This window comes from Anomalospiza imberbis, chromosome 10 (assembly GCF_031753505.1).
Source record: "Anomalospiza imberbis isolate Cuckoo-Finch-1a 21T00152 chromosome 10, ASM3175350v1, whole genome shotgun sequence".
Classification (NCBI taxonomy): domain Eukaryota; kingdom Metazoa; phylum Chordata; class Aves; order Passeriformes; family Viduidae; genus Anomalospiza; species Anomalospiza imberbis.
The window spans coordinates 1,126,453-1,152,162 of record NC_089690.1 but is presented as its reverse complement, the minus strand read 5'-3'; the positions used below and the strand labels follow the sequence as shown (position 1 = coordinate 1,152,162).

Here is a 25,710-nt window from a genome sequence, read left to right as displayed (position 1 = left end):
TTCTGAAACATGAATATTTACTAACATAAATAAACAGTGTTTTATAACAAAAGGCACAGATTTCCAACTATAAACAATGGAAAAATATGTACAATTTCCACATAGGGAATCGACCAGCAAGTGCACAGTTGGTCACGTCAGTGACCTTCCTTCCAAGTCATTCCACCAGTTAGGAAGTGTCCAGATTTTCTCCCCCCCACACAAACTGCTGCCAGCTGAGAGTCTGCGGCCGGGAGCAGCACAGGCTGTCAGATGGAGACGGTGCTGCTGACCTCTTCATACTGGATGATGAAGTACGGGTAGCTCTGGTCATCGTTGAAGATGACAAAGATCTGGGGCTCGAAGTAATTGTCCACGCAGGAGTCGTAGAGGTCGCTGGTGATGCTGCCGGGCTCCACGGGCGGCGGCCTCCTCATGGTGTGGTTGCCCACCGTGTACCTGCCCGTGAGCACCTTGGCCAGGAACATGAAGTGCACGCCCTTGGGGGAGCGCTTGGAGAAGTTGTGGGAGTAGCTGGCCTTCCTGGCGAAGTAGCTGCCCTGGCCAAACATGGTGGCGTGCTTGCCGCACACCCGCGGGTCGAAGTTGTGCTTGCAGATCCCGTCCACCACGTCCTGGGACGTGCCGTGGAACAGGTGCCGCTCGTTCATGATCCTGTCCAGCCCAGACATCTTCTTGGACATGTACTCCTTTTTCCTGCAACGGAAAATGGGAAGTGAAGGTGAGCGTTCGCTGCAGGTCAGCCGGGGAAAAGCTGTTTACATCACGGTATCACCCTCTGGAAGAGCTCAGCTGTGAGAGGAGATACAAATCTCTCTTTTAAGACTCCTCCTCTAGGAATATCCATTATTAAAGAACTGCAACTCTCTTACCTTTTATACTTCTCCCAAAGGAACTGGTTCTGCACTCGCAGGATTTTCAGAATCTTGTATTTGGTCTCTGGCACAGTCTTGTGGAACAGGTTGTAAATGGTTCTGTAGCTCTTGTCTTCCTTCAGAACAGGCACTTGGATGAAGTCCTGAGCTGGATCCATTCCAATCCAGGTCTCGGGGTAGAAGCTGGGAGAGGTGACAGCAGCTGGGGACAAGTCGTGTGCGGCGGTGGGGTCGGAGCATGGAGAGGGCACGGCAGAGCTGCCACCCAGGGTCCTGGGGATGGACAAAGCTTGTGCTCAGACATGCTCAGCAGCCTCCAGTCACCCCCAGTTCATCCCCAGCGGGGCTGAAAAGCCTCTGATTGCCATGGAGGTGTCCAAGGCCACGTTGGACAGGGCTTGGAGCACCCTGGGATAGTGGGAAGTGTCTGCCTGTGGCAGGGGGTGGCACTGGATGGGATTTAAGGCCCCTTCCCAAACAGGAAGATTCCTACTGCCATTGACACAGCCAGAGGTGGATTTACATTTGCAGCTGGTTATTTTCCTGCCCCTCCTCTGGGAATGCTGCCTGGAGAACAGGCAGGGCTGAGGCCAAGCTGTGGCCAAGAAGCCCCATGGATGCCAGGAAAAAACCCAGCGAAGGAGACCAGCAGGACCCTGCTCCTGCCCCCTGGAGCTCTGGGGAATCCTCACACTCTGGAAGCTGCTGAACTCAGAAGTGGCCTTTGTGGTTTATGTTCTCCCGATCCCACCTGAGCGAGCAGCCCTTACTCAGCTGAGTAAATCCTTGCTCCCTGGATTCCCCCTCCTGCGCCAAGGGGAACGTTGGGACCGTGGCACCTGCAGGGCCCTGGCTCACACCAGCACAGCTCCTGCAGCTGCAGGAACACGTGGGGCGAGCTCCAAAGTCCACCACGGAGGATTTTCCCAAAGTATTCCTCTAGGAAAAGCTGCCAACCCTTCAGTGCCCCGGGGCAGGCAGCAGGGGAGAGCCACTGGCTGCTGCCCGAGCCAGGGTGGAGCTGCTCTCCAAACCCCACAGATGGCCAGAAACCAAATCAAACCCAAGGAAAAGCGTTGGGAGGGGGAAGTTTAGTGGAAAAAGGTCTGCTTTTAAATCAACACATGGAAAGCTGTGACAGCCCTCCCACTTTTCAGGGCAGAAACACTCTCTGAGTGTTCACTGGCTGTTCCCTCCTGCTCGAGGCCAAGGCCAGGATTCCCTTCATTTGCATGGATTTGACTTCACTCCAAGTTCTTCTCACTGGTTATTAACAGTTGAGCAGAAACCCAGAAATTTGTTCTACAAATCACTATTAAAATAGCAGTCAAATACCAAACTGGGCATTTGTTTTTAATTTGGTTTTCCTCTTTGATGGGCAAATGGGTAAAAAAATATTCCTGTAGGGCCTCATCACTCACACCGGACTGCAAGAGCAAGCAGAGATTGCCAGTAAGGATTAATGAGGAAGAATCAAATCCAACAAAAATCCTGCAATCCTTTGGTGTACTTTGTTAAGTTCTTCTGACTGGTGTAAAATATTTATGTTATTTATTCTACAGGGGAAGCCATTAAAAAGTCAACATTTTTCATGCCTATTCAAGGATTCTTTTCCAATTCTAGAAGAGATTTTAGCAGGTGGGAGGTGAGGGAAAGAACAAATCTCAGGTAGCATCATGTGGGAAGTGGAGGCAACACTGACTCCTGAAGGATAGATCCCATAAATATTTAAAATGCTCTTGTTCTTGCCAAGAATCCATGTTTTTAAGTAAGCTTTACAAGGTCTTTGGATAAATAAGATCAGGATGAGGTTTGGTGCAGAACAAAATCTCAGAGTTTAGTCTGTAGGTTTGGTAGCTGGCACAGACAGTTCTGGTCAATCCCTCACGACTGTAGAGCCCTCAAGGTCCAACAAAATTAGCTGGGAATTAATTGGGAATTGCATAATTGCAGCAGATCACTGTGGTAAAATAGTCCCAGGCAGCAAAACACGAGGAGGAGCCCTGAAATCCTCATTTTTCATGAGGATGAGAACCAGGACTGCTCGAACCAGCAAGTCCACTCTTGGTGTTTCACTGGCACCTTCCAGTTTCTCTCTAACAACCTGGGGTTCCCTTCCTGTAAAACCCTATCTAAAAATACCTCCCAGCCCACGTGCGCTGAGGCTGTGAGCAAACCCCAGCGGGGTGAGGGCTCTGTGAGCACACCCAGTGCTCCCACTGAACCAGCAGGGGATGGTTTGGGCTGGCAGGACCTCCAACCCCATCCAGTGCCACCCCCTGCCAAGGCAGGGGCACCTCCCACAGCCCAGGGTCTGGAAAATGGACAGGAATCTGGCAAAGCTGACGTTCCAGCATCCACAAGGTACATTACAAATTTAAACAAGGAGCTCCTCAGACAAACATTCCTTTGGGAAGTGGCAGAAGCTGCCAGCATGACCCAGATTTTGGGTTCTCCTTCCCATTTCCCACCCAGCAGTGCCTGCTCCCTGTCACAGCCCAGGACCACAACTCCCCCATCCAGCCCCACGTGGAGAGCAGCGGGAATGGGCCATTTCTGGGGATACCTCGTGCAGGCAGGGCAGCGGGATACCTGGGGGAATTTCTGGGGATACCTCGTGCAGGCAGGGCAGTGGGAATGGGCCATTTCTGGGGATACCTACTGCAGGAAGGGCATGAGCAGCAGGCAGGAGCGCAGCAGGGGCCTCCTCTTGATCTCCCTGCGGAAGCAGGAGTTCTGCTGGAAGCCGTCCTTGATGTTGAGGATGTACTGGTTGTGCCAGGTGATGAAGCGCACCTCGCGCAGCCCGCGGCAGCTCGCCTCCTCGATCAGCCTCACCACGGGCTGGACAGGGGAAACGGGGGAAAATGGGTGAAAAATAGGGGAAAAATGGGGGGAAATGGAGGAAAAACAGGGGGAAAACGGGGGGAAATGGGGGAAAAACAGGGGGAAAACGGGGGGAAATGGGGGAAAAACACAGGGGGAAAATGGGAAGAAAACAGGGGGAAATCAGGGAAAAACCAGGGGAAAAAACAGGGAAAACGAGAGAAAAAAGGGGGAAAAACAGGGAGAAATGGGGGAGAAGGGAGGGGAAAATCAGGGGAAAATGGGGAAGGGAAGGAAATGCACATGTGTGGAACCACACACTCCAAAATTCATATTCCTGCTCTACACTGCACAAGCCCAGCTCTCCTCACAGCCCAAAGAGCCTCACCATATTATTTGTGGCATTTCTGCCCAACTCTCTCCAGGTCTTACACTCAGGAATTATTTCTGGCACTGCCAACACTGATGAGGTTTCACTCCAGACATCAGCCCCAGGGCTGCACCCCACAGCTCGGGCAGTGCATGTCCTGCCTCAGCAGAGCTCTGGGAACAGGGAACTCAATTAAAAACTGCCAAGGTAAGTGGAGGTGCTGCTCCGAAGGCTGCGGAAACTGTCCCACTGTCATGAAACCAAATCAGGCTCCAGAAGGGCTTCCTTGGTACTGCCACAAGCTGGTTTTCTCCCCAGAGGGACAGTCTGGCCAGCCCTCATGTCTCTGATGCTTTCAGGGCAATTCAAGTCACAGGATCCCAGAGCCACAAGCCAGGCCAGCAGAGCTGTCCCTCAGTTCACCGCTGACTTCCTCCCCTCCCTGAGTGTGTGCAGAGGTATTTAGAGTGTGCTGCATGGAGCCTGGGGCTGCAGCCCAGCAGCAGTTCTGGAAGGGGCCATACCTCAGAGTACTCTCTCCAGCCAAAGTGGTCCCTGCAGAAGTACTTCCACACCGTGTAGCAGTTGGAGCTGGAGCCGGGGCAGGAGGCTGTGGACAGGCGCCGCATTTGGTCGAACTCTGCACTTTCATACAGCTTCATAAGGTTCAGATCCACCCAGCACTCCTGGCCCCTGGGGAAAATGGGAGAAACAGACAATTCTCACCTTTGGTTTGCCATTAAGCACGTGGCATTCAGCACAGAGGGACAAAACCTCAAACCTAGCAGCTGTCTGAGGTGTAGAATACCGGAATTTGGGTTGGGGGGGAGCCTAAATCTCATCCAGTGCCACCCCTGGGACGCCTCCCCACTGTCCCAGGTGCTCCCAGCCCCAGTGTCCAGCCTGGCCTTGGGCACTGCCAGGGATCCAGGGGCAGCCCCAGCTGCTCTGGGCACCTGTGCCAGTGCCTCACCTCCCTCCCTCCCAGGGAACAATTCCTTCCCAATATCCCATCCATCCCTGCCCTCTGGCAGTGGGAGCCGTTCCCCTTGTCCTGGCACTAAGTGCCCTTGTTAAAGGTCCCACAGAGACTCGAGAGGTAAGAACAGATTTCTGAAGAATTTCTCCTCACCAACTCACCAAATAAAGGTCTCTATTTATAAAATAAAGCAGTTCAGTGGAACTGTTTGCACAGAGAGAGTGGGCACGTTGAACTCTCAGAAGAACAGGGCACACAACCCAAATTTGGTGCTGTAGAACAGCACAATTCAAAATAAAACTCCACGAGCTCTCAACAGCAGAATGTGCCACCACTAATAAGTTTCATTTTCTCTGTTCCCTAAATGTAAGAAACAACAGAAGGTGTAAACTTTGCAGGACACTGGACTGAGCAGGTTCCTTGACTGGCAAGTTGCAACATCGATAGATTTTTTTCAGATTGGTGCAGCCAAAATACGGAAATTTAGGCTCTTCCTTCCATCCTTCTGCAGAACTCCAGCCCAATCCGTGAATCCCCCGGGCTCTTTCCCTTCAGCAGGACAAGCGCTCTCTGGACGTCATGGACAAACAGATGAGCAGAGGAATCAGTCTGTAAGTGCTCTGAAATACGTGTGGTTCACAGCTCCTCTCCGAGTTCGGGGACGTGCCGCCAGTTACCGCAAACAGGTTCAGAAAAAACAGAAACCTGCGAGCAGCAGGGCCCAGCAGGAAATGAAAGCTGCTCCCAGCAGAACAGCTGTGAGACAGCACGGCTCACACCCGCTCCCTGCCCTGCTGAAACTGCTGATCTTCTCTCTCTGACTCAACCAGTTCCTCCCTGCACCAGCACCAACCTGCCGGCCCCGGGACCTCGGGGGCTTCAAAGAGCCCGAGAGGCACGAGAGGCTTCTGTGCTCAGGGCTGGGGAGCCACGCTGAGCTCAGGCACTGCAGAGGCAAGGCAGGCACTGACACTTCCTGGTGACACCAAGGCAGCACGGTCTTATCTCCTACAGATGAGCCCAGCTTTGGGTGAGGGGCCGAGTGTTTAAACTCCTGTATGAAACCAAACGTCACTTAAAGGATACTGGCTTCAAATGATGATGGAAATCTCAGATTTGGTTAAACTGGAGAAGCTCCCCCAGACCATCGAGTTCAACCGTTCCCCCAGCACCGCCAAGGCCACCGCTGACCCACGTCCCCAGGTGCCACATGCCCAGGGCTGTCAAACCCCTCCAGGGACGGGGACTCCACCAGGCAGCCTGTGCCAGGGCTGGGCACCCAACCAGAGTTTAATTTGGAAGCACAGGTACTGAAATAGCAACAGCAGAGCTCAGACAGCAGAGCCAAATGTGCTCCCATGGAAAGGCACAGCAGGAGGAAAAGGCCAGGGAACACTCCCAAGGGATGCTCATCAGCAGCTCTTCCCAGCTCAGCAGTGAGAGCGTCCCAGTAACCAGGACTGGGCTGCCAGGCTGCACCAGGCACACAGGAACCTCTGCAGCAGGGCAAGAGCACAAACAACCCATCTGAGCCCGATCTTATCAGTGCCTCCTCAATCCAAACCCCGGAGAGGGGCATCAGGGCCAGGGCAGCACGTGAGTTTCAGATTTTACCCCACTTGCCCTCTCATCAAGTCATGCTGCTCTCTGTGGTGACCGTGGGCCACGTGGGAGGTGACACCTCAGACTGGGAAATGCTGCAGACACATTTCCCTCTCAGCTTAAAGGCTCCGTCCTCAGGGGACAGAAGAACCCAAAAGTAGTGACTTTTTACAGGCTGGACAGACTGTTTTTCCCTGCCTTTACAGTTGGTGACTGGGGTGCTTGCAAAAGCAATCTTCTGGAATTTTCACAGCCGGGGGGCCAGCTTGTAAACCTGAAACAACTGCTGACAAACTGACCCATATATGTGTGTGTGTGTGTGTACATATACAGCTTAGATGAACACCTGGCAGGTAAAAATAAACCCAGTAATAATAACATCAATAAAAGGAACCCCCCAGCTCTGGATCGGGCAGTCCTTGAGGCAGGGCTGCTGGAGGAGAAGAGATTGTACCAGAAGTTGTTTGTTCTTCCCAAGAACCCACTCCTGGTCACTCCTGAACACGAGGTCCTGGGTCGGGGGGGCCTGGGGTGTAGGCACGGGTAGGTTCTCAAACTCCACAGCAATGAGGGTGTCGAACACATCCCCCTCTCCCAGGGATTGCACAGGCACCCTATTTCCTAATTCCAGCCCCAGCTGCACCTCCTGTTTGCAGGGCAGCACAAACAGTGTCCCTGTGCTTGCTGGGCTCCAGGGGCTCTCAGCTGCTGGATGTGGATGTGTTTGGGAGGGGTTGCTTTGTTTGTTTCATTGGTAAATCAGTAAAAGATGCTCCTGGCAGGGCTGGGACTCGATGACCTTTAAGGGTCCTTTCCAACCTAAACTATTTATGTTTTAGAGGAGCACAAGCACAGCTCTGAGTGGCTGCAGAGCTGGTACAGGCAGGGACCCTGCAGCTCACCCAGTGCCACAGGCAGGGACATCTTCCCCTGTCCCAGGCTGCTCCAACCTGGCCTTGGGCACGCCAGGGATCCAGGGGCAGCCACAGCTTCTCTGGGCACCCTGTGCCAGGGCCTGCCCACCCTCTCAGGGAGGAATTCCTTTCCAACATCCCGCCTATCTCTGCCTTCTGGCAGTGGAAATTCATTCCCCTTGTCCCATCATTCCAGGCTTTTCCTAAAAATTAAAGTTCCCTGTCACACCTTCCAAAAGCAACTTCCCAAAAAAAACCACTCCTGTGTACACGTGACTACAGTAATCAGATTCCCAATTATTACTCAGCTCAAATCCCTCCTGATTTCAACAACTCAGGAAGGAACTTCACGATCACCGCTCCTGTGACAAGCATTGTCACAGCCCCTTGGTGTCCCCTGGGTCCTGGCACGGGCAGTGCTGTCACAGCACTGTGCCTGCTGCCCTACCTGGGAGCAGCTCCTGAGAGCAACCCCTGATCTCTGTTTCAGGAGGAGCTGCTTTATTGCCAGGAGCAGCCTGACCTCAGCCTGCAGCCAGGTGACAGCTGTTCCCCAGAGTGCAATCTGTTTGCTGACAGGAAACAAGAGCAGGGATGGCAGTGACTGCAGGCTCCCACGGCTCCCACAGCTCCCACAGCTCCTCACAGCTCCTCACAGCTCCTCACAGCTCAGGGCCCCCCTGGCTTTGTACAGCTAGGAGCCAATTAGCTCCATTTCGTATGGAAATGGTGCTGCAAAGCGCAGCAAGAAGGAACCCACACAGCACAAGGCAAACACTTCAAAATCACTTCACAGGAGTTTCATTCGAGGCTCTGCCTTGCATTCCTGCTGGAAAGGAATGAAAAGCAGCTCCCAGCCACTCGGAGGGTGTAGCCAAGAACCTCCCCCAAACTCAGGCACAGGGACTCTCTGCTGGTTTCCCATCTCCCTGTTATCACCCACACATGCCTTATCTCACACACTGCGGCCCTGTGTGGATCACACAGAAAACTTCTGAAATTTAACTGTTTGATGGGCCAGGGACCTGCAGAACTCCCCAGACAACTGCTGCCCCACCCCTGGCAGTGTCCCAGGCCAGGCTGGACAGGGCTGGGAGCAGCCCGGGACAGTGCAAGGTGTCTCTGCCAGGGCAGGGGTGGCACTGGCTGGGCTTTAAGGCCTTTTCCAAGGCAAAGCACTCTGTGATTCCATGATTCCATCCTGAAATGCCTGCACCGTGCTCTGCACGATTTTAACACGTCAAGCACATTCTGTCAGCAGCAGAGAAGCAGCCATCCCACACACAGAGGAATGAAGGAAAACCAGTTTCCTGTACATTTTGTTGTGTCCATGCCTCTCCTTCCCAGTCCCTTCACATGCCCCCCGATAACTCCAGTGGAACACTCTGTATTTCCAGAGTCACGGAATCCCTGAGGCTGGAAAAGCCCTCCAAGAACACCAAGCCCAACCTCGTCCCCAGCCCAGAGCAGCCAGTGCCACGTTCAATCATTCCTTGGACACCTCCAGGGATGGGCACTCCAAACCTCCCTGGACAGACCCTTCCTGTGCCTGACCACCCTTTCCTTGGAGAAATTCCTGCTGATATCCGAGCTGAACCTCCCCAGGACAGCTTGAGTTTCCTCTTGTGCTGCCATTTACTGGCCTCACCCAAGGGCCAGGAGTGAGCACAGGGAGAAGAGCTCCCAGCAGGACCCGTCCGCTGCAGAGCCACCTGCTTCTCCCTCACTGCAGCCATTCCATCCCATTCTGGCCTCTCTCCTAGCTACAATGAGCCATTCCATAAAACTGACAGAAATTACGGGAAAAAAGAAAGAAAAGGGAAAGAAATCAAAGTAACAGCAAGAAGCTGCTGTGTCAGGCGACCTGGGAGCCCTTTTTGCCAAGAGGAAGAGTGGAATTTTCAGCCAAAGCAGGGGGAACCGATGGGTCAGAACTGCAGAGTTGATTTAAACAAATCCTCCTGTAATCTCTAATGCTGCTGCTTGTTTTGAAAAGCAATGTGTGCATGACAGGACAGGTGTGTGTGTGTGTGGGGAAACCTGCTCAGCTCCTCAGCCGAGTATTTCCCCTTAGCAAAGAGCATCTTAAAATATCCCATCGTGGGCATCTCCTGCTGGAAAGCAGCACTTGGCACTGCTCTCTCTTTGCTGAAAGCTGGAACTTCTCCAGGGCCTCTCCTCACATCTGTGAAGAAAACTGAGTGCTTCCAAGTACTTTAACCTGTCTAAGTTGATGTTCCCCCATTTGTTTAGATAGCTTGGTATGTGGTGCTACATACTTGGCAGACTCAAGAATACAAAAAAAAAAAAGTAATTTTTGATACTAGTTGAGGCCAAACTGCAAGAAGTAGCTGAAAGAGCTGCATTACAAAGTAACTAAACAAGGTTTACCACTCCTCTGGGATCACATTCCCTGAGGTGAGAGGCAACAACTTAATGTGTATTTTTCATTACTCATCTCAATAACTTATCTCCATCATTACTCATCCCAATAATTAAGAGGAAGGAAGGTTTATATAAATAGCTCCTTGAAGAACACCCTAATTTAGAGCTCATTCCCTAATTGAGCTGATGGCCGACACTTTCTGGAAGGGCCCAGCTCCCTGGGGGCAGCGCCGTGCCAGGATTATTCCAATCCCCACTCAGCACACCCCCAGAGCGTGTGGAACAGAACAGGACACACAGCAGCCTGGCTGGCCAGGCAGAGTGCTGAGCAGGCGAAGTTTCCTGGGGCTGCCAGGGAGCAGACAGGCCTGCAAAGCTCGTCTGACCGCGGGAGATTAATGGCTTTAACAAATAATGCTGTAACCAGGGGACGCGGCGCTGGCGGGGCACGTTCACAGCTCCTGGCTCCCCAGCTGCCAGGGGACACAGCACGGGGACACAGCACGGGGACTCTGGCACCTGCCTGAGTGACCACCCAGGAGCTGGGCTCCCCACACCTTGGCACGTTCTCCTCAGACAAGGTGAGGCTGCAAAAGAAGCAGCTGGTGATGGTGCCCACAAAACATTGACCTCCCACCTCAAAACCTGGCTTAAAACCTTGGCAAGTTCTCCTCAGACGGGGTGAGGCTGCAAAAGAAGCAGCTGGTGATGGTGCCCACAAAACATTGACCTCCCACCTCAAAACCTGGCTTAAAACCTTGGCAAGTCAAAGCTCCAAGGAGGATCAGACTCAAACTTTGAAATCAGAAGCTCTGGTCTTAAACAGAGCTTCACTTCAAAGGTCTCACCGACACTTATCCAGCCGTGAAGCTTTCCCAAGGTTGGAAGGGATCTTGAAGATCAGCTGATTCCACCCCTGCCATGGCAGGGACACCTCCCACTGTCCCAGGTGCTCCAAGCCCTGTGCAGCCTGGCCTTGGGCACTGCCAGGGATCCAGGGGCAGCCCCAGCTGCTCTGGGCACCTGTGCCAGGGCTGCCCACCCTCCAGGGAGGAATTTCTCCCCAGCATCCAGTGGAAATCTGCAGCTCGGCAGAAGCCACTCAGCCCAGCAAGGCCAGGTCTGTATCCCCGGGCTCTGAGGGCAGTGTCCCACCAGGCTGTCCCCAGCCCTCGCTGCTCCTGTCCCTTCCCTCCCGCTCGGGGAACATCCTGTGTCTGGCACACAGCTGCCACCCTGTCCCCAGCTGGATCAGACAGACAGGAGTCCATGTCCCACCAGCCCGGGACCTGCACACCCAGTGCAAGGGAGATGTCACTGCACAGCAGCTCCCCAGCCTGGGCGGGACTAAGCCATGACCAAGCACTGTGTCCTTTACATTAATCATCCCCAAGTCCATCCTTTAGGACACGGAGCTCATGTGCACTGATGGATTCGGTGACACAACTTCTAAAAGAAAACCATTTGCTCATTTGCACAGAGCTCAAAGTTAAATCATTTAATGGGCTTGTCCCTGGCTGTGCTGTTTGGTTTTCAGAAATCATTTCTAACACTTGGGAAATGGACATTCCTCTGTTGTAAAATACAGCAAATTTTATCTGCTATGCACTTAGAAGATTTTCAATTTTTATTAGACTGGCATATTTCTTCAAGACAATTCTATAAAATACAGTTGATCCCTACAGCATTTCCTACTCCATTGTCAGTGTGGGGCATCCATATTCTGATATTGCCATCACTAAAAAGGCCCTGGCACAGGGTGCCCAGAGCAGCTGGGGCTGCCCCTGGATCCCTGGCAGTGCCCAAGGCCAGGCTGGACACTGGGCTGGGAGCAGCTGGCACAGTGGGAGGTGTCCCTGCCATGGCAGGGGTGGGGCTGGGGGAGCTTTGAGGTCCCTTCCAACCCAAACCAGTTTGAGTCTATGACAAGAGTTGAATTCAGTGTCTAATCCAACATCAAATTAAGTGGAAGTAAAGACTAATGCTGACTTTAAGCACTAGATTTGGTCTCTGGTGCCAAATGAGAAATCTCAGCTTAATAAATGAAAAAAAAAAAAAAATCTTGAAAAAGCAGGGATATACTTCCTTCAGGAATTGAAAGGAAGAAGAGGCAGTGAGCAGAACCCCCGGGGATTCGGGTGGCAAAGGCAGAGTGAACTTTTCACTCCAGAAATGTCACTTTGAACTGGAGCTGCTCCAGCCTGGCAAACTTCTCCTCTCTTATCTGCCCTGCCACAACGTGCACCACACACTTCCTCCAAAAAAAAAAAAAAAAACAAACCAAACACACCACACCAGTCTGCACCCTGCACTAAGTGGACCCTGCAAGCATCACTCCTCCCCACTGCTCCTCAAACTGGAACCTGCAGGGGAGAAGCTGAAGAAGTTTTAGCTCTCAGGGTGCAGGAGCCCACACAGGTCACACAACCACATCAACCTAACAGCTGTTGGCTAATTTTAGAAAATGAGTCAATAGACACAGCTCTGTACAGAGAAAACAATAACTTCAATAACTGCTTTAATAGTGGAGATGATCAGCATTTCTGACCGTGTGGCTCAGGCTGCTCCCAGGGAATTAGCTGAAACATCCCCATTTACTATCACTGACACTTCCCAGGGACTCTGCAGAGCTCCCCTCTGGTATAGCTGCTTGGGATGGAACGATGCAGACTGTGCTGGGTGCTCACAGTGACACAGAGCAACTGCTCTGTCATCCCTGTCCCCAGCGCTGCCAAGGCTTTCATGGTGCCACTTAGTCCAACACAGAGGAAAGACTAATTAGGAACGCCAAGAACAAGCACAGCATTCCACAACAGCCTCTGAATTCCTACAGAGCTGAAGTTTTCTGATTTCACACACTCCAAGTCCTCCAGCTTCAAAGAACACATTCCAGATGCTAAATAACAGTTTTACAGGTGTACAAAATTTTTTTGTCGAGTTAAACTTGTTGGATATAAATCAAGAAACATCATCCCAGGGTTTACAACACACTTGGATAAAAGTATCAGAAAAAAAAGGCACATCCTGTTCTATTTCTGCACCCTTCCCAGCAAGGCAGTAAATTCAGTTACCTACCGATACTTGACTTTGATCTTGTCATTGTCAGGGTTGCAGTAAAGCCTTTCCAGGTGCTCCTGGGAATCGTTGGCCACACTTTGCCACTTCTGGGTTGCTGTCCTCCTCACCTGCCAGTGGTAGGGTAACACCGTGTGATGCTTGGGACAATCACTGCCATAAACACAAGTGCCCTGGAGGAAATCCACACAGATTTCAATCCCGTCCTCCTGGTGGGTGTGATACTGCAGCTGGTTCAAGAGCTCAAACACCAGGTCAAGGGAAGCCTCTTCACTTTTATCCTGGAATATCCCAGCACTGAATTTATTGCTCGGGGTCAAGTTGTATTGCACTGGACAGCTGTTCTCCTGGAGTAAGCCAGATGTGTAGCTTTCCAGAACCTTGTCAGGGAACAAAGGACAAGCTGCACCATCACCAGCACTTGGGTGCAAAGGATGATCCTGGAATGATTCATTACCATTATCAGCAGCAGTTCCAGGAGTTTCTGGGGAGAAACCTTGCTCTCCTGACTGCACGTCCTGCTCAGGATGCCCGAGGGAAGGACGAGCTCCTGGCAGTTGACCCTGCACATCTGGAGCTGTTGGCATCAGCACAGTCACATTATTTTCTGTCTGGGGGCAAGAGGTACCGAGGTCCAGAGTCTTTTTCACAGCAGGTTCACATAAATCACCATGGCCACCACGCTGGCCTCGGGGCACAAAGACCCTGTCCAAGGCTCCAGCTCCCAGCAGGCTGGTAAAGATGGGCCGCAAAGCCCGCAGAGTTTGTGTGTCCAGTCTCTTCTGCACTTGCTGCTTCTTTTTAAAGCAAGGCTTCACTGGGGGGATCTTTTCAGGCAGCCTCACCTGGGGAGAAAAGTCCTCCGAAGGAGAGCACTTCATTGCTGGGCAGGGAGCCTGGGGCACCACGCACGCCGGCTGGGGCTCGGTGTCCATCGGACACAGACTTTGCTCTCTCCAAATCACTTTCAAATGTCCCAGAGCCTCCCAGGAATCAACCTAGGGCAGAAAGGAAAACAAGACAGTTAATCTCTCTAATTGCTCATGGTTGACACGAACAAGATCACCCCTGGAGAGGATTCTGAGCCAGCAACAGCAAACTCCTCCCCTCGCTGTGACTGCGGGTAGCCCTTAGGCACGTAAAGCATGAAAACAGCTAAACTCGGGCTAATGAATCCCAAACCCACACTCCTCCTCTCCCCGCACATGCCGGCTGAGACACTCCGGCACGCACACGCAGTCCCCCGAGGGTGGGCAGGAGAGGGGGATGGTCCGCCGCCTCCTCCCCGTCAGGATGTGCGACAAACAGGAGCGCTTGGGTTCGTTCTACCGCACAAAAGAGAACATGACAGCGCCGATTCCTGTGCCTCCCTCACACACAGACCTGAGGAGCATGAGACACGTCCCCCCCCGCATTTCAGACATTCCTGCACCATTTCCTCTCCCACCGGAGGAGCAAACCTACACATTCCCGTTCCAATGGCATGTGTCCTCCCTCGTGTCACCTCCCACGGCCCGGCAGCAGCGCCGGGGAGCCGCTGGCTGCGGAGACCCACGGCAAACTTGCCACCGTGCCATCCTGCCGGGGCTCCCAGGCATCCCGAGCTCCTCGCCCGTCCCTGCCCTGTCCCCACCCTCGCCCTGTGGCACCCGCTGGAGACACACCGCGCTCCTCTCGCCGCGCTGGGCACCAGGAATTAAAACTGGGCAGGGAAGCAAAGAGAAGGGTGATGGTTACTCAGCAAGCGAGAAAGGCGTTACTCGCAAGCTGCAGAATTGTATTATTTTAAAGCACAAATAAGCAGTGTGTCTCGTACGTCACGAAAAGCAAGTGCTATGCCTTTTAATCAGCAATCCTGTAATATTTGATTACATTTAATTAAACCTTCTTCAATCTGACACGCAGGCTCAAGGCTCAGAGTGGAGCACATTAAGGATTACTTCCTGGATAAATGCATTCCGGCAGAGTTACTCCTCACTTCAAAACAAAATCCCAAAAAGCAGAGAAAATTTGGCAATCATTTCTTACTACTGATGATTTGCTCTGGAAAATCTCTCATTGAGCCTTCCGTATTTTGGAACATTCATTTATAAGGCTTTTCCATTTCCCTGGGAAACAGCACATCAGAATTGCCAGGAAAAAGAAAAAAAGTTGTGCCTCTCCAGTTTTCCCATTTTTAGATTAAATTTAAAGCAACTGGTATATCTGTCTGGCAGTTAACCCCAAAGTCATCGGTGTATCTGTTACTCTTCCACAGACACCAGGCAATTCCTCCAAACCACCAAAGGCACCTTCAGGTAACTCCAAAGGTTTAAAAATCCTCGACTCCGAAGAGAATGAGATGTTCCCGTTGTTGCAGCCCAGGTCTCACTGCCCTGGCGAGGAGCAAGAGGATCCGCCAGGGCTCAAGGACCCCTCCAGCGCCAAGGTGCTGAGCAAGTGACTTCTGATCTCCTTCAGCCATACCTTTGCTGCCATTTCAACATTCATACTCCTCACTCGACCAGCATTTAAGTTTGGCTGCTATTTTTACAGAAGTGCCTTAGTGAGCAGAGCCGGATCCCCCAACGGCTCTAAAAATAAAGCAGCAGGAAGGACGAGGCTCACTTTGCCGGCGTTCCCGTGCTGCAGCAGGCAGGAGCGGTCCCGCAGCGATGCTCCCGCAGCCGCCGCTGTCTCGCCGGGGGGTTCGCTCCCCGAGCGCTCGCCATCGCACGCGAGCCGCACCTCCTCTGCAAAGAGAGCCGCTCCGCGGCCCTTAAGACACGCTTCAACAACGAACAATGGAAGCGGCAGCCCAGCCACAGACCCTGAGGACGGCGGAGCTGCCGGGCAGCCAGCCCAGCGCAGCTGGGACCTACCGGCGCGGGCTCCCTCGGCGCTGCTCCCGCGTTCTGACCCAAATCCACGGTAACTCCAGAGCGAAATCACTTTTCTGGTGGGGGGAGATGTAGTAAACAGGCGGGCGGTGCCGGGACACCGTGACCGCGGCCGGTGCGGGGTCAGCACCGCCGTGTCCGCACCGAGGGCCGCGCCGGCCCGCGCATCCCGTCTGCCTCGCCCGGCTCCTGCCGCTCGCTCCGCCGCCCGTTTAAATAGCGCTGCCAAGGCAGCCGCGAGGGCAGCGCCGGCCGGGGCGGAGCGCGGGCGGGTAGCGCCGGTTCCCCGCCCCGGGGCCGGTCCCCCCGCGGCGCCGGCCAGGCTGCAGCACGCCCCGTGTCCCCCCCGCGCCGCACGGGTGTCAGCGGCCAGAACCGAAAGCGCCGCCCGAGGCCGTTCCCGGGAGCGATAGCACAAGAGGCCCCTTCGCGTTTCATTTATCACGCACCGAGCGTTTCGTTTCGGGCGGGCGGGGAGGGAGCGATGTCCCCGAGCACGGCGCTGCGTGCGTGGGGCTCGCACGCGAGCCGGGGACGGGCTGGGAACACGCTGGGAATGAGCCGTGTCAGCCCCGGCGCTCCAGTCACGCAGCACGGAGGAACACGCCGTCCTCACGGAAGGCAAGCACGGCACCCCGAGCCTCCCCGCGCCGCCGAGCTCTCGGTGCGAGCGGCTCCAGCCGCGCTAATTAATGAGTAAGAGACAAACAGGGAGCCCGTCCCGGAACAAAGTCACCCTGACTCACTTGGTGCACCCACACGCAGCCCCTGGCACGGCGCTGCCCCGATCGGGGCCGTGCTCCTGCCGGTGACACACTCCGGAAAAGCGAGCGTGGAGTGGAACAGGTTTCCCAGAGTGGCTGTGCCTGCCCCAGCCCGGAAAGTGCTCAAGGCCAGGTTGGACGGGGCTTGGAGCAACCTGGTGTCCCTGGCCGTGGCAGGGTGGTGGAATGAGATGAGTTTTAAGGTCCCTTCCCAACTCAAGCCATGCTGTGATAACGCACTAGAGGCAGCTACTGTTTGTTTACAGAGTATTTTATAGGTGGGATTGGTTAAGAGCAGTTCGCCTGCCTTTGTCCCAGCCGTGCCCGTGCTGTCGCTGTCTGGCTCTACGTGTGCGGGAGCACGGCCGGTTCAGCTGTCCGTGCCGGCCTGGCATGCTTCCCTGCTGAATCACTGCCTGCTCCCGGAGAAACCCCAGCAGGGCACGGCCAGCAGTTCACACGGCCACCAACCACAGCCGATGCATCCACAGCACCAATAACGGCCAGATAAGATAAATTACAAAGGAGGCAATAACTGCAGAATGTGACATTCGTGTTGATGGAGCACCTATTGTATCATCTGCCCAGAGAGGCTGTGACTCCCCGTCCCTGGAAACGTCCAAGGCCAGGATGGATGGGGCTGGCAGCAACCTGACCTTTGGGAGGTGTCCCTGCCCATGGCAGGGGCTGGATCAAGATGAGCTTTAAGGGCCTTCCATCCCAAACCACTCTGGGCTTCCACAACTCGTGATCTTGTTTTCTTTTTAAAGCCAGTCTTTCATTCCTTGTGCTCAGTGACTTTATGAAATTACACATACAGAAAACAAAAGCAGCTGGAAGGAAACTTGTTTTAAGGTGGCACAAACTGTACAGCACGGTTGGAAAATATTGCACAGCTGCATTTATAGTGCAGGTAGGATATGCCATTTTCCCAACAAATTACAGAAATGGAGCTCCATGGAATCACAGACCTTTTGGAATTAGGAAGGACCTTAAAACCCATCCAGTCCCACCTTCCACTGTCCCGGGCTGCTCCAAGCCCCATCCAACCTGGCCTTGGACTTCCAGGGATGAGGCAGCCACAGCTTCTCTGTGCCACGGCCTCCCCACCCTCAGAGGGGGGAATTTTATCCAATCTAAACCTACTCTTTGACAGTTTGAAGCCATTCCCCCTTGTCCTGTCCCTCCATGTCCTTGTAAATAGTCCCTCTCCAATGCAGGTGGAGAGAGAATGACTCAAGAGAGGCTGAGTAAAGGTGGCATCTGTATCTGCAGGAGCTGGAAACTAATTATCATCTATAAATTAATTGAGCTCTTGAGTGTCTGAAGCATCAGACAGAGCCTCCCAGTCTGTCTGGACTGGAGCGTTCTCGAGCAGGGTGACTGGGATGTGTCACATCCTCGTTCAGGGAGAAGGAGCTGCTCACACACACTTGTATTTATATGCCACCACCAGAAGAGAAATTACCACTTTGGAATAGCTCCCTTCATGCATGAGCTATAAATAAGAGGCACATATGGTTGATCTGCGCACTGGGGTGGGCACAGCTCCTGCTGCACTGGGGCTGGGAGGATGGAACCAGGCAAAGACAGAGGCTGGAATAACCATCTTTCCCCAAACAAATATATAATTAAAAGAAACAGAGCACACCAGACCCTCGGACACCCATTTCTGAGGCCACCCCACACAAATATAGAAAGAAACTCTGACCACCATGAAAGCATGATCTCATCTTTAAATACATGTTTAAATCTTAAGCAAGAGAAAGAAAGCTTTAATTATCTCTTTCAGATGGTAAACGGCCCCAGCTGAATACAGCAATTTACAACTCTGACTTGCAAATACAGGATAATCAGTATGCACACTTGGATTCGTTGATGAAAAGAGGGGAAACATCTGACTTAAATGTTTGTGATAAAACAACAAAGCTCTCAGGCTCCAACACATTTTTTTCTAATGACAGAACTCCTTTTCCACCTCAACTCTTGCACAATGAACATTCTTCACTTCCTAAAACACATCCCAGTACAGGAAAGTTCATTGTCCTTTCTAGTGTTTCACACAAGGCAACGAACAGCACCGTGCTGACAACTAACAAAGGGATCCTAGAATGGTTTGGGTGGCAAAGACCTTAAATCTCACCTCATTCTCACCCCTGCCTTGGGCAGGGACCTCCCACTGTCCCAGGTGCTCCAAGCCCAGTGTCCAGCCTGGCCTTGGGCACTGCCAGGGATCCAGGGGCAGCCACAGCTGCTCTGGGAATTCCATTCCAGCCCCTCCTGCCCCCCGGCAGTGGGAGCCATTCCCTGTGTCCTGTCCCTCCATCCCTTGTCCCCAGTCCCTCTCCAGCTCTCCTGGAGCCCCTTCAGGCCCTGGAAGGGCTCTGAGCTCTCCCTGGAGCCTTCCCTTCTCCGGGGGAACATTCCCAGCTCTCCCAGCCTGGCTCCAGAGGGGCTCCAGCACCCGGGGCATTTCCTCGGCCTCCTCTGGACTCTCTCCAGCAGCTTCACATCCTCCTGATGTTGTTCCTCAGACCTGGGGGCAGCTCTGCAGGTGGGGTCTCACCTAAGTGGGGCAGAATTTCCCCTTCCTCTGCTGCCCACACTGGGGCTCAGCCCAAGGCACGGGGCAGGGGAGGCTCTGGGCCAGGTGGGGTCATGTGGAGCTTCCAAATTCTTCTCCTCAGGGCAGCTCCCAGTGCCTGGATTCGTGCTTCTCCATCCCAACACCTGATGGCAAATGCTAATCCCCTGCAAACAGCACCCCAAGCTCTACCCTTTGCCAGCCAGCCAGGGTAGGTGAGCACCCAGGGAAAGGAAAGGTCAGCGATGCAGACATTTATTAAAAGTTAACAGGAGGGACAAGGGAACCTGTGATGTGCTGGCTGTGCCTCTGTGACATCTGGGGAAATGACGCCAGCCAGGTTTCACTGATGGGAAGGAAGGAGCAGGAGGGCAGCAGGGGTTCAGTCACAGCTGTGCTCAGGAAGCCTTGGCTGGACTGACACCTACTGGGCTCCACCTGCTGTGGTCGGTCCTCAAGACAAGGAAGGCAGAAATGTCACAGTCTAAATATGTCAAGATGAAATTCTCTACTCATTAAACTCATTTATTAATGAATTTCTATTCATTTGTTTCATTCTGTTCATTCATTCTATTAATCTCCAGACCTTGTCTGTTTATACATGATAATCTAGAGCAGGTCAATGGAAGAAGGTGGTGCTAGTCTTTAAAATAAAAATTTTCTTGCTGGTTACATATTCACTGTGTGTTGGGGATTTTTTAGTAAATCTCATATTTTTCTTTTTTGCACTGCTCAAAAGAAAAGTCCCAAAACTAGAGTGGTTCCAATTAATCAAAGAAACCTTTTGAATTGAGACCCAACTTTTACATTTGCAGCTGGCAGTAGCAAAATAATTTCCTTGGTCTCAAATTCTCCTCTTTTAACATCTCGCACTAGTAATTGAAAGTTTTGAGAGCACAGCATGCTGTTTCCCTACTGAATATCAAGTCTGGTGAAAACAGCACTTATCAGGGAAAAATATCATGCATTATACATGAGTAGAACCACACCTCTGGTTATTTCACTATCAAATAATCTTATCTCAGGAAGTGATTTAGGATAGATTAATTTGGACAGGGAACACATGCTTCCAAGTGGGCCCTTTACCTGGAAATTTGTCAGGAGTTAATCATTTCTGCAGAGGTATTTTAGTGCTCCAGGCAGAGGAATGGACCCTGACCCTTGGCCTGCTGAGCAGACACCAGCTCTGTGCTTTCAGGACGTCAGCACAGCAGCACCATCCAGCCAGAGCTGGGTCACTCCTGAGCTCCTGACTATCTCATGGAACAAGAAATCATTTGGCACAGAACTTTTTTCTCTTTCTGTTCTATCACTCACACTCGGGTCAGCAGTTTCTCCAGAACTCAGCCTTCTAGGTGGAGTTTCCTTCTGCAGCTGGATCAGTCTGAGGGGGACATTAATGATGATTCCAAACTAAAACAATGATATTTTAAAAAATCCCTACACTTTATTTTTAAAATGCATGTAGTGAGCATTTGCAGGGAATCAGGGATAGACTGAGACCAGGTAACAATGGACACCAAAAAGTAGCAGACTGGAGGGACACTGGGACATTGAACTGATTTGCTGAAGCACCCATCCGATTTGGAGGTTGATGTAAATACACAAATTAACACATGAAATGAGTCAAAATATGTCCACAGTGGGGACAGGCTCATCTGGTTTACATGGGATTTTGTTGAACTGCTGCACCCTCTCGTGGAAGTCTCTTAAATCCATGTAAACCCTGGAAATTTATTCAAAGCCAAAGCAACACTTACCAATCCTTAACAAACACAAACTGATTCATAAAACACCACTGAACTTTTGAGACTTTTAAAGGATAATGATGATTCTGGAACACTTCCCAGGTGGATCCTGCCACCATGTGAGCAGTAACGTGTGGATGGCAGTGCTTTAGTCCTTCTCCTTTAGGCCAACTCCTTTTTGAACTGAACAAAATGGGAATGTTCCTTTACAATGCGGTGTTGACCAACTGAAAGCAAAATATCTTCTAAAATCACCAGCTAGTTCTACCTAGCACACAGACAGGTCACTGTCTACATTCAAATAATGTAATTAACACTTAGCTCCGTTTTACTAACAGGTAATTTACTATCTACGTGCAAATAAAGTAAATTCTTCAACCAAAAATTCAATCAAATTAACAAAAGGATGCCTGGAAGACAACAGCACTGGCCTGTTTTACATCTGAAAACCAGCTAAGAGCTGCTCCTGGAGACGTTGAAGGTGTGAATGAAGATGTCTGTAGATAAGCCTGGAAAAGGTCAATCCTTACAAGAGAAAAGGGAGAGGCCTTGTAAATTTGAATTCCTCCCAGGCTCTGCACGACTCAAACAGCAAGGAGGCAAACAGGAGTGTAAACACCTTAAACTGCGAATAAGGTAACCAAATGGACAAAATCAATTCTAAATTCAACAACACATTTTTCTTCTAAGATGCAGGAACTGAAGAACCAAAATCTGAGGCTCAGGGAGCAGCTGGGTGGGCCCAGGCTGCAGAACACCTAAATAAAACCAGCCCTAGGATGATGCAGAAACAGCCAAATGCCTGCTCTGCTCAGCAGCTGTTCTTGGAAACAGCCTGAAGCGCTGTGAGTAGGAGATGCTCTGCTCTGCAAACGAGAATCTGGATTTGGACATTTCTTTCCCCAAGAATTCTGTGTGGGAGCACACTAGAAATGCTTTATTCCAGGGACTCATCCATCTGTGTGTTGCTGGATCCAGCATTCCTGAAGGGTACAGGATACTGCCTTGCTGCGTTCATTCTGTTCATTACTTTTTGCCTTTCCCATTTCCTAAGGTTTTTAAAATTAGGGAAAAAAACTTGGTAGGGTTTTTTCTAACCAGACTCAGGTTGAGCCATGATTGGTCAGCTGGATAACACAAATTTTCTGTGGATGCCTGAATCCCCAACTGTTCCAGGAGATGAAGCAGTCAGTAACACCCCCTTCTATTCCCTCAGCCAAACATGCCTCACGTGGCACTTCAGCTTTAGCTCATCCTTCTTACTTCGGGTATTAGCATTGTAGGAGCAGTCAGCACAGGGATGGTCAGCTCTTGTGACAACACACCACAGGCTAAAATGTTCCTGTGGTCCCGGCCCAGGTGCTTGCCAAGCTGGAGGCTGCAGGAGTGGGGAAGCCCGGAGGGAGGAGACACAGGTGGGAAGTGGCAGCAGCACCCTGAGCCCTCCATCCCACACTGCTGAAGGATGGAGCACAGCCGTGGGTGGGTGCCAGGATGACACATGCCAGGCTCAGAAATCCCATCTGCCTGCTCCCTCCCACTGACAGGGATCCAGCCTGCTGAACTGCACTGGGATCATCCCACTGCACCTCACCTCACCTCACACACCCCCAGTGTGGGACCACGGAGAGCCACTGTGGGGCTGCTGCTCAAGAGACACAAGCTCACTGTCCCACATGGAAACCACTGCTTGATTACCTTTATGCTGTGGTTATTTTCCAAACAGCGCCTCTGATACTGCTTTTCAAAAGTAGCCAGTTCCAAACTGTTCCCAGAATAAATGCTGAGCAAGGCTGAATCTATTCCTAGACATGATTTCATTCATGTGGTCCACAGGCACAAGAACCTTAAAAATGCTAAAGAAGGAAACTGGAGCAGATGAGACCATTTCAAGACATCAAAAATGGGTCACATATGCTACACGCTGAGCTGCCTTCACCGACAGCAAATGCCACAGAAATCCAGCAATTCCCAGCTTTCAGAAATGATTGGCACCTCTTTTGGGGGCTACATTCCAGTGGGAAGTGTCCCTGCCCATGGCAGGGCTAGGAACAAGATGAGCTTTAAGGTCCCTTCCAACACGAATTATTCTGGGATTCTAAACCACATGGAGGGACTGATTTGTCTGGAGAATAACACAGCCAGATTATGGCTCCACTTTTAAACCTCAGACACCACAGAATGTTTCAGGGAAAGCACAGCGCACAGGAGAACAGGAAAGCCTCTCACTCACCCAGTTCTCACACACAGGGAGAAGCTGCTCAGCTCATGAGTGTCACGCTCATCCAAAGGAGGTTTTCCTTTGTATTTAAACAATTCCCCATCAACTGATCCCAAACTCAGCACATTAATCCGTTTCTGCATCATAAATTGCAGTAATCTGACAAAAAGGTGCTTTGAGTCTATATACACGTAAGTGGCAACAATAAAATAAACAAAGCAAAATCTGCCAGGAAATGTCACTGCCCTCATTTAAAATTTTCAGCTTAGTCCACTTTATAAGTTTGGAGAAAAAGTGAGAGCAGTGAAGACAATCCATGTATTTTCAAAATACTTATCACTGCTGCTGTGCTTCAGAAGAAATTTGGTAAGAAACCTAATTGCTAAGTTACAAAGACAACAGCATTCATTTTCCTATTAGCAAGAGAACTTTTGCTTTTGGGTCACATTCCTCCTCTGACCTTGATGCCTCACATTTCTAACAGCTTCTGAATGAGGATTTAGCCAAGATGCAAATTTAGGCACTTAAAACTTGGAATTGCTTTATTTATTGTCAAATAAATAAAGTGGTGGCCCTGTTTATTTTTGGGGAAGCATCTGTGACACTCAGGGTATGAAGCTCTCACTGTACACAGAGTTCTGCCTGGAGCCACAGTTTGCCAGTGGCAGGGGCTTTAAAAAAGCAAAGCGCTCATTTGTTTTTTCAAGAAAGTCTTTCATCATTCCACTGCCTAAATCAATGTCCTATTTCATCCTAATGGGGAGACAGATGGTCACTGGGCAGATTTCATTCCAAAATGACAGCATCCTTCCCATGTAAGCCAAACCAAGAACAAAAAGACTTAATTACATCCCACCACAACACAAAACAAATTTACCCAGATGAGAGGAAGGAAGAAATCTGGGCAAGGGCAGAGATAATGACTAATCTAAATCTTGAAACCACCTTAAGCTTAATTTCCCCCACAGTTTCCAACTACTTTACACAACTCTAAGCATGCTCTTTAATAAAAAAATTCACATGCTTGGCAGCATTGATGACTTACTGATGTTTTCTACTAGAACCACAGAGTGGTTTCGGTTGGGAGGGACCTTAAAGCCCATCCAGTTCCACCCCACAGCCATGGGCAGGGACATTGTGGGTTTAATCTGTTTTACAAAGAAACCAACCCTGATCTCCACTCTTGCTGAAGAACACACCTTTGGGGATGGCACCTAAGAGGCAAACTGCCTTTCCCACCTGTGGATCCAGGGACTGCTGAAAGCACTTCAGGAGAGGCTCATCCCTGCAGTGTCCAAGGCCAGGCTGGGCAGGGACAGTGGAAGCTGTCCCTGTCCATGGCAGGGCTGGAACGAGCTTTAACGCCCCATTCCATGATTCCATGCTGAGGGGAGGGCTGGGTCCCTGCTGTGGCAGCTGGGGAGCTGCACACCTGCCCTCTGTGCGCAGGTATGGCCACAAAGGTACTCACAGGTGCTCCTGCTGCTCCTCAGAGCTCCCGTGCTTCATCTGACGGGCTGGTGCCTCCTCAAACCCAGCCTGGGGATCCCTGCAGGAGACAGATTTCCAAGCCTGAAGGAAGGTCTGGCTAGCAGAGGTGTAACTCCCATAGCTGCCTGCAGATAACATGTCATCGACAGACCCTGTTAGCACACTGCATCAACACACTGAATCTGAAAATCTGCTCTGTTTGGTCCTGGGAATTTATTATGAGCTCAAAAAGCAGAGTCCTGCTGCACTCCAGTGTTGTATAAAGCTTTATCATAATGCATTCATTTTGACCATATTTAACCTCACTTAAATTTAATCTCATTTCCACACAGCATTTCCTCATGGCATGCACATGAAGTGTTTTCTTGGAAGCAGAGAACACTAGTACTGGAAGGAAATAAATGGGGAAATGACTTGAATTAAATTTTAGAGAAATACATGCTTTGCTAAATGAAGTTGACACCAAAACGTTAAAGATATGAAGAGAATGGGCAGTCCAGGGGACAAGGAGTGCTGCAGCCAGCCCAGACCATCGGGACAACGCCTGCACCCCACTGGCAAGTGCCCCCCACTGATGCTGGACACTGATGTTCATCCCCAGAATCTCTGCGGGGAATCTGTGACCACAACCTGCAGAGGGGACGCTAAAAACAGCGAAAAGCAGAGCACTCTGCACTGCCCCCCAAGCTGGGCTGGAGCTGGGGAGAGCAGCAATGGTTCTAAAAGCCTACAAGAAGACAGAAACATTCTGCTGTGGGAGCTGCAGGGTGGGATTTTTCACAGCGGGGGAAAACACGAGAGAAAGCACGGCCCATTTCCATTCCTTCCGAGCCGAACTGAGACACCCCGGAGGGATCCCGGCCCGCCGGGGACTCACCTGCCTCAGCCACGGGGGCAGCGGGGCTACATCGGGACGGGATCGGGATGGGGACTGGGATCGGGATGGGATCGGGATGGGGACTGGGATCGGGCCGGTCTCGGGATGGGGACTGGGATC

The 25,710-nt window shown here is 51.6% G+C and overlaps 1 protein-coding gene across 5 annotated transcripts; it reads right to left on the bottom strand.

Annotated features, from left to right (window-relative positions):
* On the bottom strand, positions 1-25,608 carry TIPARP (TCDD inducible poly(ADP-ribose) polymerase). 5 transcript variants are annotated; one of them, XM_068200143.1, is made up of 7 exons: positions 25,591-25,608; positions 24,694-24,838; positions 13,027-14,024; positions 4,596-4,764; positions 3,538-3,719; positions 873-1,148; positions 1-696 (listed from the first exon to the last, which is right to left on the bottom strand). In XM_068200143.1, the coding sequence occupies exons 3-7, from the start codon at positions 13,959-13,961 to the stop codon at positions 249-251; spliced, it is 2,010 nt and encodes a 669-aa protein (XP_068056244.1). In that variant the 5' UTR covers positions 13,962-14,024; positions 24,694-24,838; positions 25,591-25,608; the 3' UTR covers positions 1-248. The 5 variants fall into 5 exon arrangements, with proteins under 5 accessions (XP_068056244.1, XP_068056243.1, XP_068056242.1 ...); XM_068200142.1 differs by lacking the exon at positions 25,591-25,608 and having other exon boundaries at positions 24,694-24,928; XM_068200141.1 differs by lacking the exons at positions 24,694-24,838; positions 25,591-25,608 and adding an exon at positions 15,888-16,055.
* Between the last annotated feature and the right edge of the window lie 102 nt (positions 25,609-25,710).

Excerpts from the sequence above, each read along its gene's own strand:
- TIPARP (XM_068200140.1), bottom strand. The coding sequence starts at position 14,511 with ATGCCATTGGAACGGGAATGT. Across the intron at positions 4,765-13,026 it reads AAGATCAAAGTCAAGTATCG|GGGCCAGGAGTGCTGGGTGG; the intron begins GTAGGTAACTGA and ends CATTTTCCCCAG. Across the intron at positions 3,720-4,595 it reads GCTGGAGAGAGTACTCTGAG|CCCGTGGTGAGGCTGATCGA; the intron begins GTATGGCCCCTT and ends TCCCCTGTCCAG.